General features: G+C 37.1%; 1 protein-coding gene across 1 annotated transcript in view; it reads left to right on the top strand.

Annotated features, from left to right (window-relative positions):
* The window catches only part of LOC136866124 (lipase 1), a 67,876-nt gene that overhangs the window by 6,072 nt on the left and 47,340 nt on the right, over positions 1 to 14,464 (top strand). The window contains exon 2 of the mRNA XM_068226615.1: positions 5,234 to 5,318. Coding sequence (XP_068082716.1) covers positions 5,255 to 5,318 — 64 coding nt within the window. The 5' untranslated portion in view covers positions 5,234 to 5,254. The remainder of the gene's footprint in view (positions 1 to 5,233; positions 5,319 to 14,464) is intronic.

Raw genomic sequence — 14,464 nt, 5'->3', positions numbered from 1 at the left:
ACATATGTAATATACTAAAAAATCACTCTCATGACAAGTAAAAAAAGTGCATGCACCCCATATAAACAATGCCACCTGTAGGTCCAAAGTGATTATCACACTGCAGTGGCAACTTTCCGCATCATGGCCATTAGTTTCTCCATTCCTTATGGGAAGCAAATCGAAGTGCTCTCACTATTTCAATTCACTATGCTCATAGTTTCCAGAATGCCAACTTTCCATGCATGTAAGTTTGCAGAGTGAGACGTTGTCACTTCAGTAGGAATGAGTTTGCTGTTTCCGGGGACAAATTTCCTCATTGTGTAGAATTCTTTTATCATATCCTAAGCAGCATATTTGTCCAAGTTCTTCCTTATATTAATAGAGAAAGAAAAAATGTATGATTACTGTGATTAGACTAGTTAAATTATATTAAATTGCAGATAAAGCACAATAAGTTTCCTTGCCAGGTGTCGCTGGAGATTCTCCTGGATGAGACACACTGAAACTCATTATCTTCTTAAGATCAGAGACACTTACATCCATATAAACATCGGTCTTTTTTTTTTTTGTAACTTTAAGGGATACAAATAAAGTTCTGCTCTCCTTTGCCTCTTAAAGTATGCTCCAGTGTTTGCTGTAATCTTTCCCTCACCACTGTGATATATGTGGCAGTTTCCTTTTGGAGAAGTTTTGGGATCATCTAACAATCCAGGAGGGGGAGGAAGCTGCACCTAACTGACAAGATACTTATGGATATTGCATTGCCGAAGTGCTAGTCAAGTTAGGTCAAGTAGTATGTGATTAAATCTTTTCTTAAGGTCAAGGAAAGTGAGTTTTTTACAGATCCAGCTATTTCTTTATTTCTGATCTTGCAAGTCTTTCACACTCGGTAGACTGTGAGAGTTGGCCACACACTTCGGGTATCGCACAGCTCTGGCCTTGCATTCAGGAGATGGTGGGATTGGAACCCAGTCCCGAAGGTGGTTTTCCGTGGTTTCCCAATTTTCAAACAAAGTAAATGCTGGGACTGTTCATTGATTAAGGCCATGGCTGCTACCTTCTCAATCCTAGCTCTTGTACCATCCTTATGTTGCTGAAAACCTTAGATGAATTAGTGCAAATTTAAACTTATTAACAAACACACTTCACAGTGTTCATGATTCAATAGACTGAAAACTTAAATATCATATTAACTGTGTCATTTCATCTCACAGAACGAACTACATCCAACGTCTTGCATCAATACTTGAAGGAATTGCTTCCTAGGTCGACCTCTTCCCTTCTTCCCTAAGATCTTTCCTTCTAGTAGATTGGTTAGAAAGGTATTATGACGCACTGTGTCCAACGAATTTAGCTGTTCTTTTATATATTGTTATCATCAGCTGTTTCTTCTCCTGTATTTCTCACAGGATATTTTCGTTGGTTGTTTTCTCAGTCCAACTGAATTTCAGCATTCGCATCCAGACCCACATCTCAAATGCTTCAAGCCATTTCCTATCCTATTCTTTGATTGTCCAAGATTCACATCCATATAAGAGTACATTCCACACAAATGACATCACAAAACTTTTCCTAATCTCAATATCTAGATGTATATTGGTCAGAAGATTTCTTTTGTTGTTGAATGCTTGTTTGGCAAGCACTATTCTTCTTCTTGTCTCTTTGCTGGAACGGTTATAATTTGTGATTAGACTTCCGAGGTAAGGGAAAATGGTGACTTGTTCCACTACTTTGTTAGCAAGCCTGATGATGTGATTTTGCTCAGGATGTTTACTTACAACTAATATTTTTGTCTTCATCACGTTAATGTTTAAGTATAAATCTACTAAATTTGATGACAGTATATTCAGCATCTTGGATAATTCCTTTTCTGAGTCTGCAACCACTGCTATATCATCTGCAAATCGAATACAATGGATTTGTTGTCCATTTATTCTAATTCCTTTTGTGTTCATCTTGAAATTCTTTATAGCTTTTTCGATGAATACATTAAAGATGTACAGTGATAGTGGGCAACCCTGTCTTACTCCCGTCCTGATTTTTACTTCCTGGCTGCTTCCATTGATGTCTACTATTGTGGTATGATCTTCATAAAGTCGTAGTATCAGCCTCCTTTCCAGTTTAATCTTGAAGATTTAATAATTTTGAAAAGTTGGTCCCAATTTACATTATCAAAAGCCTTTTCAATATCTACAAATGCTATATATATGTTTCTATTCATCTCCATTCTTCTTTCTTAGAGCCAAGATTCCTTCTCTTGTTCCCATCCCTTTCCTGAAACCAAACTGTCTGGATCAATTTGGAAATCAAGTTTGTTATTTATCGTACAGAGCATTCTACACTACTTCCTTTCTTTGGTATCATAACTGTTCTGCTTTTGGTGAAATCTTCAGGAATTTTGCCACTATTGTAGCATTATCAGATTACGTCATAAAGTAAGTCTTTCATTTTCTTACCCATATTATTTAGTAGTTCTCCTGGTATGTTATCTGGACTACAAGCTTTATTGTCACTTATTCTCTCAAGTGTTGATTCAGATTCTCTTCTTGTGATAACAGGGCCCTTATCATCTTCTTCTATATCATTTTCCAGTTCAATATACCATGTTTTATTAGATACATTCCCATCATACAGTTCTTCAAGGTAATCTTTCCACCACAGGCTGACTTCATCTGCATCTATTAAGATTTTCCCATTTCTATCCTTTATTATGGAACTTTTCACTTTCAGTTTCTGGTTTAAGGCTCTGATGTGTTGATGAGTTCTGTCAGTTTTTCCTTCAGCAATATTGTTTCCAATGTTCTTAGTTATCTCAGCCATCCATTCCTCCTTTGCTTTTCTACAAAGGGTTATAATTTGATTTTTAACAAGTCTATATTGTTCCTATATTGTAGAGGTAGTTGAGATGATGGGATGCCAAGGTTATGGAGAGATGAAAAGGATCGGAGAGAAGAGATCGATGGTTGCAGCAACAAGGCGAAGCCTTTTAGATAATGATGATGATGATATTGTTCCTGGGCCGATGACCTTTGATGTTAGGCCCCTTAAAACAACAAGCATCATCATATTGTTCCTGATTTCTTATGGTATTCTCCCTCCTGTACTGGTTTCTCTTTATTATCAGATCCAATATTTCTCTTGTAATCCACGGTTTCCTTGGTTCCAAAATTCTTGTTCCTAGTGTTTAATGAGCTATATTTATCAAACCTTCTTTAATATTTTCCTATTTTGATTCTTCAAGTCTTTCAACCAATTCATTTGTTTTGTGGGCAAAAATCTCTTCAAATAAATCAATCAATCAATACTGATCTGCATTTAGGGCAGTTGCCCAGGTAGCAGATTCCCTATCTGTTGTTTTCCTAGCCTTTTCCTAAATGATTTCAAAGAAATTGGAAATTTATTGAACGTCTCCCTTGGTAAGTTATTCCAATCCCTAACTCCCCTTCCTATAAATGAATATTTGCCCCAGTTTGTCCTCTTGAATTCCAACTTTATCTTCATATTGTGATCTTTCCTACTTTTATAAACGCCATTCAAACTTATTCGTCTACTAATGTCATTCCACGCCATCTCTCCGCTGACAGCTCAGAACATACCACTTAGTCGAGCAGCTTGTCTTCTTTCTCTCAGTTCTTCCCAACCCAAACTTTGCAACATTATTGTTGTTGTCCTTTAGTTTGGTCACATCTAGAGGTTTTTCAATGCCGGTTCTTTTTCAGTTGGATATTGCATTTGGCCATGACTAGGCAATGATCACTATGAATCTCTGCTCCAGGGTAGCTATGGCTTGTTTTAACTTGAGTGCGATATCTTCTCTTGACAAGGATATAATCATTCTGATAACAAGCAGTGTCACCCAGGGCTTTCCAGATATATCTCTGTTGTAATGGTACATCAAATAACGTGTTTGTCACAATCATATTGTACTGATCACAGAAATCAAGTAGTCTCTCTCCTTGTTTATTCCTGATACCCAGTCCAAACTTCCCAATTCCTTCTCAGTCTTGATGACTTTCAACAATAGCATTAAATTCTCCCATAATTATTACATTATCTGATTCCTTTGTCAGATTCCATGTTTGGTCAATATTGTCGCCATAAGACCTATCTGTGTTGGTGTGACGTAAAGCCACTAGCAAAAAAAAAAAAATGTCTGGTCAATATTTTCATACATTTCTTCAATTTTTTCATCCGAGCTGTTCAATGTGGGAAAGTACACTTGAACAACAACTATATTCCTGGGATTTGTTTTGATTTTTACAAATAGTATCCTTTCATTTACGTGATAGGTGTTCATCACATTTCTTGCCCATTTGCTTCTAAGCAGAAGTCCTACTCCATTACTTCCTCCACTTGTGCTGCCACTGTAGATCATTCTGAAATCATCACTGTAGAAATCGCCATTCCCTGGCCATCTGATTTCACACAATCCCAGAACATCCATGTCTTTATCATTCATTACATTTTTGGTTTCTTCCAGTTTTCCTGCCTCTAGTAAGGTTCTTACATTCCACGTTCCAATATTCATCGATTCATTCTTTTGAGGATTTTTCTGGATGACGATCTGAGAAGCCTCATTCCTTCCCCTACCAGATCTTGGGTTCCATGCCTCATGATCAGTAGACTGTACATCTTGCTGTGACAATATCATGGTTGTTTATGTACTAGGGAAAAATAATTGAGGTGGTTTCTCGTTGCCTTCCTCAATGCGCAGTAACCACATCATATCCCAACATCCAAGGATGCCACAATACGATGCAGCTGTTTGCTGATACACAGTCGATGGATCAGTCTTTGTATCAACAATAATGATATAGCTGCTGCCACTGTATAACGTCCTCAGTTGATCCGCGGGTGCAAGCACCACTCTCATCTAGAGCCCCTATCAGCCATTGGAACTTGCCGTGTTGGGGTTGAGGATTTCCCCACCCAGATCCGTTTTCCACAGAGTACAGAAAAGCCCCTACTCAGTACAGAGCTCCTCCTCCATTCAAGCTCAAATAATCATTTTGAAATACAGTACTACTGTATAATAAATCCTTTCTTTATGTTGCAAGTGGGACTTCAATCTTTTTTTTCTCTATCACAGATTCTGTTTGGGTTATCTGAAATTTCAGATTTGGATTACCAGGGTTCTACCATATATTCTTATATCAATATCACCTCTGACAAAAGAAATACAGTACATATTTCAGTATTTTTATATTTCACACTTTTTTGTCCCTCATATTTTTGTATTTTTGTTTTTCAGGCTCTTCTTCCACTCATTCTAATGCACACACCAGCTGGAACATCAACTAAGACTGTACTTCATTATGCTCAAGAAGTTCAATCAGGTAATGTTTAATATATTTAGTGCCTGTCTCCCTGACCGAATGGTCATCATAGAGACCTTCAGTTTAAAAGGATCTGGATGGGGATTTTAGTCACATCTAGTAATTCATCTGGTTCAGGGACTGGATCTTTGTGTTTGTCATAATACACACCTCTTCATTTACACACAACTCAGCACTCTGCTAGCCACCACAGAAACACATAATAGTTTAATACATTCCTCCACGTAGGGTTGGCATCAGGAAGGGCATCTAGTTGCAAAATTAGTCTAGTGCAACACAGATTGCACCTGCTACCTCACCAGGATGTGAGGAAGATAGCAGAAAAGGAAAGAAGAATGTTCAGTATATTGTGGCAGGTTAACACAACATGACGCGGCACGACACGACACAAAAGTCCAAGAATTCAACTTTCACATCGCTCATAGTGAAGATCATCTGAGTGATTCACTCCTTGCTGACTGTCTCGTTTTTCTAATGACTTCCTGACTGTCTCGTGACTGACTCAAGACATTTGTGCTTCTCACTTACACTCCTATCATAGATCAGTGGATGATTCTTGATCACCTCAATTATTTAGATGTTAAAAACTTCATTGTTAGTCCGTATTGACAGTAAGATACTTTGAAAAAAGAAACTTGAGGTTTCCACCTTTCCAATACATAATATAATCATGTTAGCAATTAAATTACATTAATGTCAAAATTGTTTGCAGTACATGTTTCATATCTTTAACCCGCGATCACTCGCGCATCGGCAAGTCATGCGATGACTCACGTTGTTAGGTGAAACCTGACATCTGTATTTCTCTTATAAAATCATTAATTTCATAAATTTTTTGCTTTTATTTTATTTTAATGTTTTATTGTATACTGATAATTTTAACACATTTTATTATTTTTTATTGAATATGACATACAGTTAAACATTACATTTATTTCAAATGAAATAGCACCAACTGATAAAAGTGGCCTATAAATGTATCAGCTTACTTACTAAATCACAAATGCAATTTGGAACATTAATGAAATCTACAGTTTATGGTCTAAAAGATAGTTTACTTTATCCTATGGTATTAATGTTATTTTCAGCATTTTCACACAAGCAACACATAATTATTCACAGGAAAACTCATGTGATCAACGTAATTTTCATCTAACATCCAGCTAATAACTTGTTGTCTTTGACTTACACTCATACTGCTGGTTATAACAATAAATATCAATCAAATTGTAGAAAATCACACACATGTGATCACTCACACTGTTAGGTCTCGCCTAATGCTACACACTGGTTACACACACACACGACCGCTCGCACTGTGAGATAGGAACTAACACAACACGTGACACACTCTTTCCCTGACTCTTTCCTGCCCTCCAAAATATCACAGCTACTACACAAATACATCATGGCGTGCTCAAAGGACTGAATGAGGCATTTTTAAATGGACATCGATTCAAAGCTAAAGACAAACGAATTGTAACAAAATTTGTAAAAATGTTAGATTGAACCTCATAACATAGCATAGTTTAAGACATCATCAGCCACTTATTTCCAGCATAGATTAAAAATAGTAAAAAGTTGTCATACACTCATGAGTCCTACAAATAGCAGACTTGCACTTATGTCCACTGAGATCAGAAAAAATAGTGCATAATAATACTGATTACCATCATAACTTAAGCTACAGCAGATTTTAAACAATGCACTTACAGTTTCATCCGGTGATGCTTCGTAATAATAGTAATTTTTTTCACAGAAATATACTGGGACTAACTTTTTGTTTTTTAACTTAAAAAGCCTAACTTTTACAGTTTCTCTTGCTTGCTAAGCATAGGTTCAGCAATGACAAATGAGGGAAAATATTTCTCACGACGTATACCACTTCACCTATAATCCAAGAGGAACGCTACAAAAGTCTCAATATACCATCATTACAGGCAGACCCACTTGTATACAGCAACCAAATACAAAATTCTTGGTGCTGTGTTCATGCTGGGCAACCTTAACATTTTTCTGTGAATATCAAAAAACATACTCTACACGTGACATCAATGAATTGCTCCCAAAAATTCATACATGCCGAAATCCAAAAATAAAAATAAATACTTTTATTACACTTGATTTCATAAAATGGCTATTTTTATTAGCAAGATTATGTGCAAGTGGCTATACTGTTTTTTCGTCTAGCCTCTGGTGTCTGGCACTGAATACTTTGAGTTTCATCTCTATATAACTAATATGTACCCAAGCTAGCTGCTTCACCGCCATAAGACGCTGGGAATCTTGGGCTAGGCCAACAGCTATCACCCCGCTTCTGCAAGAGAAGGAGACTTACCGCTCATACTTCAACCAAGGGATTAGAATTTTGCTGGGGTAGCTCTCTTTTACACCGGCAAAGAAACCCATCTTGCTGGAGAGACCTGGACTGTGGTAAAGTGAACAGGTTATTGAGACAGTTGTACTTTGACTTAGCAGTTTGCAGTTTGTTTAAATTGATAAAGAAATGTTCAAAGGAATAATAAGAAAATGTAAATACAAAATTATTACTATGCATTACTCTTCCTAAATATCTGAATTGGTGAACTACTTCAACTTGGTGGTCCTGTAGTTTTATGTTGCATTCTGTATTATGTCCGCTGATTTTGAATGCTACTGTTTTTGATGGGTCCAGTTTCATTCCATAATCATCAAAATTCTTACACCATGCATTCAGATTATTTTGCACTCCCTCCTCTGTTTCATCCCATATTGCCACATCATCTGCAATCACCAGAGCCTGAAGATATTTATTACCTTTTCCTTTTAGTTCCTTTAAAGCGGTATTCATAATTGCTATGAATATATGTATCAGGAAAAAGTTGTTGGGCGAGAGCATGGGAAGGATCTCAGGTTGTGTAAGGTCTTATTGGAGCAGGTACAGAGAAGGAAGACTTCGCAGGGCGAATAATAGATAGTATTAAAATTTTTGATAAGTTTTATTAAAGATTTGAAGAAAATCACCCTGCTTCTCATTCATTCAAAAAGTAAATCTTCCATTGACATGGTCAGAATGAAATTAAATTGCAGAATTGTAAATGTTGTCAAGATTGAACAAAATATAGTCTTTGTTCTACACATCCACTCGATGTTCATAAAACATCCAGAATGAATAATAGCTTTCAATAATTTCATTTAAACACACCCTAAAGTTCAACTAAGTTACCACTCATGGATTCAAATTAAATAATATTCAAAATAAGAACTTTGTTCATAAACCTTCATTCAAATCACTTTGTCAATTGACCAAGATTTTAGAGTTCAAAGAAAAATTAAATCCTCCAAATCACTTCTGTGCAAGTCTAGAGTCTGTTTAAATCATCATAGATTAAACATAACTTCAAATTACACTTGTTTCAGAAATCCTACAGTCCACTTAAATATTAATGATTTTAAATCACTAACTTCAGAAACCCTAAAGTCCAGTTAAATAAATTAAACATGATTTTTAACTTGTTCATTTGTTGTAGAAAAAACCCTAAAGTTTAACTAAGTTGTTATGGAATGACATCAGATTACACTTACTTCAAAAAAATCCTAAATTTCAATTTAGAATGACCTACAGTTTTGTTAAATGACTTCCTACAATTTCAACAAGTAGTAGGATTGGAATTCACATGATCAAAAATATTTGTTTTATGGACCAGGCACTTTCACTTGATAAGCATAGTGCTAGAGTATTGAGAATGATTAAGTGCCTTGGCAGTAAGTCAGTTAATGTTTTAGTGCAATTAGGATGATAGAGAAACTTAAAACGGTCCACCTTTTCAATACAAAAATGTTATAGTTTATTTATAACATGTATTTGTACTTGGAACTAGTTTCAACGCTGATTTGCGTCATCATCAGCCAAAATGTGGGAATAGGCAAGCATTTAGGCATTTATAATGCACTGTTTGATAAATGCTATATCCTTGCCTATTTTCCCAATTTTGATTTTTAAGCCCAAGTAATGATAGGCTAACGACTTTGCCTGGTTGGCTGCTTCATTTAAACCTAGGAATTTCATTTTTGTCCGTATTGAACTGAGAAAGGATGATAGGGAAACTTAAAACGGTCCACCTTTTCAATACAAACTAGTTCCAAGTACAAATACATGTTATAAATAAACTATAACATTTTTGTATTGAAAAGGTGGACCGTTTTAAGTTTCCCAATCATCCTTTCTCAGTTCAATACGGACAAAAATGAAATTCCTAGGTTTAAATGAAGCAGCCAACCAGGCAAAGTCGTTAGCCTATCATTACTTGGGCTTAAAAATCAAAATTGGGAAAATAGGCAAGGATATAGCATTTATCAAACAGTGCATTATAAATGCCTAAATGCTTGCCTATTCCCACATTTTGGCTGATGATGATACAAATCAGCATTGAAACTAGTTCCAAGTACAAATACATGTTATAAATAAACTATAACATTTTTGTATTGAAAAGGTGGACCGTTTTAAGTTTCCCTATCATCCTTTCTCAGTTCAATACAGACAAAAATGAAATTCCTAGGTTTAAATGAAGCAGCCAACCAGGCAAAGTCGTTAGCCTATCATTACTTGGGCTTAAAAATCAAAATTGGGAAAATAGGCAAGGATATAGCATTTATCAAACAGTGCATTATAAATGCCTAAATGCTTGCCTATTCCCACATTTTGGCTGATGATGACGCAAATCAGCGTTGAAACTAGTTCCAGGTACAAATACATGTTATAAATAAACTATAACATTTTTGTATTGAAAAGGTGGACCGTTTTAAGTTTCCCTATCATCCTTTCTCAGTTCAATACGGACAAAAATGAAATTCCTAGGTTTAAATGAAGCAGCCAACCAGGCAAAGTCGTTAACCTATCATTACTTGGGCTTAAAAATCAAAATTGGGAAAATAGGCAAGGATATAGCATTTATCAAACAGTGCATTATAAATGCCTAAATGCTTGCCTATTCCCACATTTTGGCTGATGATGACGCAAATCAGCGTTGAAACTAGTTCCAAGTACAAATACATGTTATAAATAAACTATAACATTTTTGTATTGAAAAGGTGGACCGTTTTAAGTTTCCCTATCATCCTTCCTCAGTTCAATACGGACAAAAATGAAATTCCTAGGTTTAAATTAGTGCAATTATTCACTCCAGAAAGATTGTAAAATACACTTATATCACCTGAATTCAGCTATAGGAATGGTTGAAGTGCGGCTCCGCAGCTTGGTGACTGGAACTCCTACGGTGAACAGCCTGAGGTTGAACTCAGCTCCAACAGCAGCGAACCACGTATTATCCCTCAAAGTTACCACGTCTTATCCCTCAATGTTACCACGTATCTCCAATGATGTCGCCTGTCCTATGCTGGATACGATGTTTAAAATAATGTGAGGTTAGGACACTTCGCCAAGATTTCCGGTGTTTATTAGAAAGAAATATAGACACACGGGAAAGTTCAATTGGCACGATAAGGCAAGACGTAGCACTGTCAGTTCATAGTAATGAGTTGCATTTCACACTTAGACGAGTTTGAAAGCATAGTTTATACTTGCACTTTATAATGTAGCATTTAATATGTGACTCGTAATAGCACAGTCTTTATCACAGTCTGAACTACATGTCAGGTCTCTGAGGAAATGTTCACGATAAAAATGAGATCACTTCTCGAGTTACGAAGTCAAAAGCACAGTCTTTAACTACACAGTTCGTATGACATGGAATTAGACACTAGGCACAGTTCAAAATATTCACAAATCATGTAGTAAGTTTAGCATGAGTATGAGTGTCACAGTCTATGAAATTCATGCATAAATTCAATTAACACAACGTCTACAATGTTGTTGTTTGAGTCATCAGTCCATAGACTGGTTTGATGCAGCTCTCCACGCCACCCTATCCTGTGCTAACCTTTTCATTTCTACGTAACTATTGCATCCTACATCTGCTCTAATCTGCTTGTCATATTCATATCTTGGTCTACCCCTACCGTTCTTACCCCCTACACTTCCTTCAAAAACCAACTGAACAAGTCCTGGGTGTCTTAAGATGTGTCCTATCATTCTATCTCTTCTTCTTGTCAAATTTAGCCAAATCGATCTCCTCTCACCAATTCGATTCAGTATCTCTTCATTCGTGATTCGATCTATCCATCTCACCTTCAGCATTCTTCTGTAACACCACATTTCAAAAGCTTCTATTCTCTTTCTTTCTGAGTCAGTTATCGTCCATGTTTCACTTCCATACAATGCCACGCTCCACAGGAAAGTCTTCAAAAACATCTTTCTAATTCCGATATCAATGTTTGAAGTGAGCAAATTTCTTTTCTTAAGAAAGCTCTTCCTTGCTTGTGCTAGTCTGCATTTTATGTCCTCCTTACTTCTGCCATCGTTAGTTATTTTACTACCCAAGTAACAATATTCATCTACTTCCTTTAAGACTTCATTTCCTAATCTAATATTTCCTGCATCACCTGCCTTCGTTCGACTGCACTCCATTACTTTTGTTTTGGACTTATTTATTTTCATCTTGTACTCCTTACCCAAGACTTCATCCATACCATTCAGCAACTTCTCAAGATCTTCTGCAGTCTCAGATAAAATAACAATATCATCAGCAAATCTCAAGGTTTTGATTTCCTCTCCTTGGACTGTGATTCCCTTTCCAAATTTCTCTTTGATTTCCTTTACTGCCTGTTCTATGTAAACATTGAAAAGGAGAGGGGACAAACTGCAGCCTTGCCTCACTCCTTTCTGGATTGCCGCTTCTTTTTCAAAGCCCTCGATTCTTATCACTGCAGACTGATTTTTGTACAGATTGTAGATAATTCTTCGTTCTCGGTATCTGATCCCTATCACCTTCAGAATCATAAATAGCTTGGTCCAATCAACATTATCGAATGCCTTTTCTAGATCTACGAATGCCATGTACGTGGGCTTGTCCTTCTTGATTCGATCCTCTAAGATCAGACGTAAAGTCAGGATAGCTTCACGTGTTCCTACATTTCTTCTGAAGCCAAATTGATCTTCTCCCAACTCAGCTTCAACTTGTTTTTCCATTCTTCTGTAAATAATACGTGTTAAAATTTTGCAGGCATGAGATACTAAACTAATGGTGCGGTAGTTTTCACACCTGTCAGCACCGGCTTTCTTGGGAATAGGTATAACAACATTCTGCTGAAAATCGGATGGGACTTCTCCTGTCTCATACATCTTGCAGACTAAATGAAATAACCTTGCCATGCTGGTTTCTCCTAAGGCAGTCAGTAATTCAGAGGGAATGTCATCAATTCCAGGTGCCTTGTTCCTATTGAGGTCACTCACAGCTCTGTCAAACTCTGACCTCAAAATTGGGTCTCCCTTTTCATCAGCATCAACAGCCTCTTCATGTTCCAGAACCAAATTATCTACATCTTTACCTTGATACAACTGTTGGATGTGCTCCTGCCATCTTTCTGCTTCGTCTTCTTTCCCTAGAAGTGGTTTTCCATCTGAGCTCTTAATATTCATACACCTAGATTTCCTTTCTCCAAAGGTTTCCTTGATTTTCCTGTATGCAGCATCTACCTTTCCCAGGACCATACAGCCTTCGACCTCCTTGCATTTCTCCTTCAGCCATTCTTCCTTAGCTGCCTTGCACTTTCTATCCACTTCATTCTTTAATCGCATGTATTCTTTTCTGCCCTCTTCATTTCTAGCACTCTTGTATTTTCGTCGTTCATCAATCAGGTCTAGTATCTCCTGAGTTATCCACTGATTCTTAGTTGATCTTTTCTTCCTGCCTAACATTTCTTCAGCAACCCTACTGACTTCATTTTTCATGACTCTCCACTCTTCCTCTATAGTGTTTCCTTCAGCCTTTTCATTTAGTCCTTGTGCAACATGTTCCTTGAAACAATCCCTCACATTCTTTTCTTTCAACTTGTCTAGATCCCATCTTTTTGCATTCTTTCCTTTCTTCAATTTCTTCAACTTCAGGTGGCATTTCATGACCAACAAGTTGTGGTCAGAGTCCACGTCTGCTCCTGGGAAAGTTTTGCAATCCAACACCTGGTTTCTGAATCTCTGCCTAATCATAATGAAGTCTATTTGATACCTTCCAGTGTCTCCAGGTCTCGTCCACGTATACAGCCGTCGTTTGTGGTGTTTGAACCAAGTATTGGCAAGGACTAAATTATGATCAGTGCAGAATTCAACCAGACGACTTCCTCTTTCGTTCCTTCGTCCCAATCCAAATTCTCCAACTGTACTACCTTCTCTTCCTTGGCCTACCACTGCATTCCAGTCTCCCATCACAATTAGATTCTCGTCACCTTTTACATATTGTATTAAATCTTCTATCTCCTCATATATTCTTTCGATTTCTTCATCATCCGCTGAACTAGTAGGCATATAGACCTGCACTATTGTGGTGGGCATTGGTTTGGTGTCTATCTTGACGACAATAATTCTTTCACTATGCTGGTCATAGTAGCTTACCCGCTGCCCTATTTTCTTATTCATTATTAAACCAACTCCTGCATTTCCTCTGTTTGATTTTGTGTTGATAATTCGGTAGTCGCCTGACCAAAAATCTTGTTCTTCCTGCCAACGTACTTCACTTATGCCAACTACATCTAACTTTAGCCTATCCATCTCCCTTTTCAGATTCTCTAACCTACCACAACGATTCAAACTTCTAACATTCCACGCTCCGACTCGCAGAATGTCAGTATCCATCTTCCTGATGATCGCTCCCTCTCGTGTAGTCCCCACCCGGAGATCCGAATGGGGGACTAGTTTACCTCCGGAATATTTTACCTGGGAGGAAGCCATCATCAGTACATCATTCATACAGAGAGAGCTGCATGTCCTCGGGAGTTAGTTACGGCTGTAGTTTCCCGTTGCTTTCAGTCGTGTAGCAGTATCAACACAGCTAAGCCATGTTGAGTATTATTACAAGGCCGTATCAGTCAATCATCCAGACTGGCGCCCTTGCTAGTCTCTAGAATTCTAGCATTCACTGCTTAAGTTGATTTTATGTGTGAATTCTCCTAACAAGGGTTCATATTTCCTATTATCAACATAAAATGTCCTTAATGTTCAGTCCCTTTTCTAACGATACTGTTCAAATATTCATAAAAATACGTGAAAATTGACC

Source organism: Anabrus simplex, chromosome 3 (assembly GCF_040414725.1).
Source record: "Anabrus simplex isolate iqAnaSimp1 chromosome 3, ASM4041472v1, whole genome shotgun sequence".
NCBI classification, from domain to species: Eukaryota; Metazoa; Arthropoda; class Insecta; order Orthoptera; family Tettigoniidae; genus Anabrus; species Anabrus simplex.
Note: the sequence above shows the minus strand (reverse complement) of the source record. Positions and strands in the feature narration are given on the sequence as shown.